The sequence below is a fragment of the Octopus bimaculoides genome, chromosome 3, assembly GCF_001194135.2.
Source record: "Octopus bimaculoides isolate UCB-OBI-ISO-001 chromosome 3, ASM119413v2, whole genome shotgun sequence".
Taxonomy (NCBI): domain Eukaryota; kingdom Metazoa; phylum Mollusca; class Cephalopoda; order Octopoda; family Octopodidae; genus Octopus; species Octopus bimaculoides.
The window spans coordinates 21,777,172-21,781,171 of NC_068983.1; the positions used below are offsets into that span (position 1 = coordinate 21,777,172).

The 4,000-nt window shown below is 33.6% G+C and overlaps 1 protein-coding gene across 2 annotated transcripts in view; it reads right to left on the reverse strand.

The window, feature by feature from the left end:
- Positions 1–4,000, reverse strand: part of LOC128247268 (kinesin-like protein KIF6) — an 85,787-nt gene that overhangs the window by 57,649 nt on the left and 24,138 nt on the right. For both annotated transcript variants that reach the window (XM_052966081.1, XM_052966080.1), the window contains one exon: positions 129–287. In XM_052966081.1, the coding sequence (XP_052822041.1) occupies positions 129–287 (159 nt within the window). The remainder of the gene's footprint in view (positions 1–128; positions 288–4,000) is intronic.

A 4,000-nucleotide genomic window follows, 5' to 3' on the forward strand; every position in this document is an offset into this window, starting at 1 on the left:
TATATATATATATATATATATTGTATAAAGATCTCAAATGTAAACAGGCCACGCAATGATAATAAAAGAAGATATAGAAAATTATCCTACATCTTTTGAGCCATGGAGGATACAAGCAAAGAACTTACTGATTCGTATTCGGGACTTATTGACTTGTTCTCCAAGAGATTTCGCTTTTGAATATTGCTCCTTCAGCTCTGCTTTCTTCATCTTGATTGCTTTGTTGTCTTTGTAATCTTGGCAGAAAATATCAAAGGCTTCCTGTCTACCCAAAGACATTGGTCCCACTGTGAGGGCAAACAGAATGGGGAAAAGAAAGATTTAAAAAAACAAAAAGAAATATGACACTGAGAAAAATCTATTTCAAAACACTTTTTTGTATTTCACATATATTTTTACATTTTTTAAAATTTATTTTTACATATATTTTACATTCATTTTTATATATTTTACAATTTTCCTGTGTTTTTACATATATTTTCCAATGCTTTTTACATTTATTTTTCCATTAGCAAGACATATTATTCTTTTACTCTTTTACTTGATTCAGTCATGGGCTGCTGCCATGCTGGAGCAATATGCACAAAACTTGCAGATGCATAAACTGTATTTATAATTATTGATATATTATTGTGAGTTAGCTAATTGAACAGAGCTATGATGAAAGACACTTCAACCACGACCTTCCTTCAAAGAATTTTTAGCACTACTTTATCCAATGTCCCATTTCTCTTTCTTTTTTTAGATGAAGGAATGAGATTTGAGAAAGATTTGACTGCCAATTCTAACAGACTGAGCAGCCATACAGAGGCTTTTTTATAGACTCATAATTATTATTGCCATACTTTTTAGTATTGGATATTTTCCTTTATGTTATGAATTATTGTTGAACCTGTTTGTCGGGCAGGCAGACTAAGGCAAGCAGAGTTATATATCTTACTGACAGAATAGCTCTGACACCACCACAGCTATTTGTAATCTAGCTCCCTACTCCTTTTACTTTCTTCTGTTTTTTTTTTCTTTTTTATTAGATGTCACTTTCAAGAAGGTAGTAAACAATCAGAGATAAAACAAGCTTCAAACAATTGATGAGTTTGTTGGGAGTTAAAACCAAAAAAAAAAAAAAAAAAATCTGATGAGAAACTGCTCTAAGAAAAAAACGTTCAACACAAGATTTAAAAGAATTCAGATTGTATCTGTTAAAAGAAATAAGGAGAACAGAGAGAGTTCCATAAGACAAGCATCCAAGGAAAGAACCTACTCAAGTGGAAACACTTCTTACAAGAGAGAACAACATGAAGGAAAGTATGAAAATTAACCGTTTTGATTAGAACTCCACCTGAGACTGCCTATGGTTCTAAGGTTATAAGTTTTATGCTTTAAATGGTCTAAATTGAAACCTTCCATCAAAATTTCATGTCTATTTAATGTTTCAAACACCAGGTAAATAATGCTGCCATTATTTTACTAAATTCTTCATTATTTTTTTAAAATTAGAAATAAAAGCAATGTATTCCAACAGAACTATGGTGGAAATGATTAAAAAAGATGAATCGCTCATTTAGTAACCTTAACAAGAAATACAAGATAAAGAAATTCTGGAATGAAACGATTTGGTTGAGCTGATTGAATTTTGCTAAATTGGCACAGTTGACAGTTCATTCGGCTTGTTTTGGCAACAATACATTTTAGCATTGGAAACAAACACATACATATACATGCACATGCTTAGAAATATACACATACAGATGGATAGATAGACAGATAGATAGATAGATAGATAGATAGATAGATAGATAGATAGATAGATAGATACAGAGAGAGAGGGAGAGGTAGAGATGTTACAATTAATTAATTGAATATAACTGACAAACATTGCCTCTTTGCTCACATGCAAAGAGAAATGTGCTCATCATTATCATCATCATCATCATCGTCGTTTAACGTCCGCTTTCCGTGCTAGCATGGGTTGGACGATTTGACTGAGGACTGGTGGACCAGAAGGCGACACCAGGCTCCAATCTGATTTGGCAGAGTTTCTACAGCTGGATGCCCTTCCTAACGCCAACCACTCCAAGAGCATAAAGGCCGAAGGAGTGAGTGAGAGAGAGAGAAAGGTAGAAAAAACATTAAAATGGCTAATGTTAAATAAGTCAGCATTGAATCAGTGATGCCAAAACAGCTGTGCCAAAACATCTCATGTCCAGAAGTTCAGTATATCAACAAGGAAGGAAATATTTATAGAATAAAGAAGTTATATTTCAGTGATGAGCCCCAGAGGAAAAGGACTAAATTCTTATAATGACACAAACCAACCAAAACTGGAAATATTCATGTATATATTGAAATATTCAATTTTAAATTAATTATTTTTATTGAGAAAAATCAATACATTTCACTTTTACCTTTTTAAATTTCTTTTTTGTTTTGCTTTTGTCTTTTGATTTTATTTCTTATACATCAAGAATGTTCTTGAAGGCAAGTAAGAATATTTACTTTGTGAATGCTTCACTAATTTCAAATACTTTAATGTTTCTGTACAGCCATTTGATAACCTTTTGCTTTTAAATTTATTTTTCTTTCCTTCTTTCTTAATTAATTATATACAATACTAAAATATGTACATTACTGTAAGCCATCATATCTTTGACAATAAACTATCTGCCTGCCTTCCTACCTATCTATCTTTCTATCTATTGGACATTCACTTAGTCACAGACTACTTAAAGTATAGCTGATTATATGAACACTACTTTACACTACACTATATTTACTATATTACAGCTGAACAAATATTACAGTATCTTAAGGCTGTCACATCAATACATTTTATCTATCTCTAATCCATTAAACTGTTTTCAACAGCTACAACAACAACAACAGGGACAGCAGCAACAGCAGTAGAATCAACCTCATCAGAGCAGTGCACCTTTAGTCGTTATTATCTCCACCTTAACAAAAGTGGAGCTAGTGTTTTCAGTCATGTATTTTGTTTGTTTGTCCATGGACAAGATATCTCAAGAACCACTGGATAGATTTAGATGAAACTTTCAGGCATGTTTGACCTCCTAACTGGCATGCACTGATTAGATTTTGGGATCAATCTGGTACCAGACAAAGATTCTAGATTATTTTTCCTGTTTTTTTTTTTTACTTAATTTCTGAGAGCAGTCAGGTTCATTTTTAGTATTCTCATTTGTGGGGAACAGTCGAGTTTATTTCAGATATTCCCATTTAAAAAGTCATCTCTAGTTAATCGTTGAGAGGACGTTGGTATTGCCTTGGCAGAGGTTTGCACTCTCTGAGTGCTCTTGTTGAAATTACTATCTCCTTCCAAATAACAACCATCTGCTAGAGCCACTACATATTTACTTAACCTACTAGAAATTATACCCAACTCTGCCTCACATTATACTTTGCTTCTAAAAGGTACTATACATATATATATTTATATGATGGCCATCCACTTGTGACCAAGGAATACCATTGCTGACCTTTGGGAACATTGTGTACTCTTGGACTAATTTATATTTTGCATTTGAGGCTCTGTAGGTGGCTAATGAGCCCTGCTCTTGACAAGCATACATGACTGCAAACATTGCAAACCAAGCTTTCTCTATTCACTACCCTAGCAGTGCACTTTTGAGCACCACACTTAAATTTTTCATGCAGAATACATGTTCTATTGAAGGTGTTGAGAAACATATTTCAACTAACCTAAATTCTTATTTCTTTATTGACCACAAGGGGTTAAACATAAAGGGGACAAACAAGGACAGACAAAGGGATTAAGTCGATTACATCGCCCCCAGTGCATAACTGGTACTTAATGTATCGACCCCGAAAGTACAGCATATATATGTGTGTATATATATATATATCCACTCCAGCTACCTGAAAGAAGTCATGTTTCACCTTACAAAATATCTCTCTGCGGCCCTTGCATGCTGATACCCACCACTGCCAGCCAATACTTCAACTGCTGGTGTCCTCTCACTTA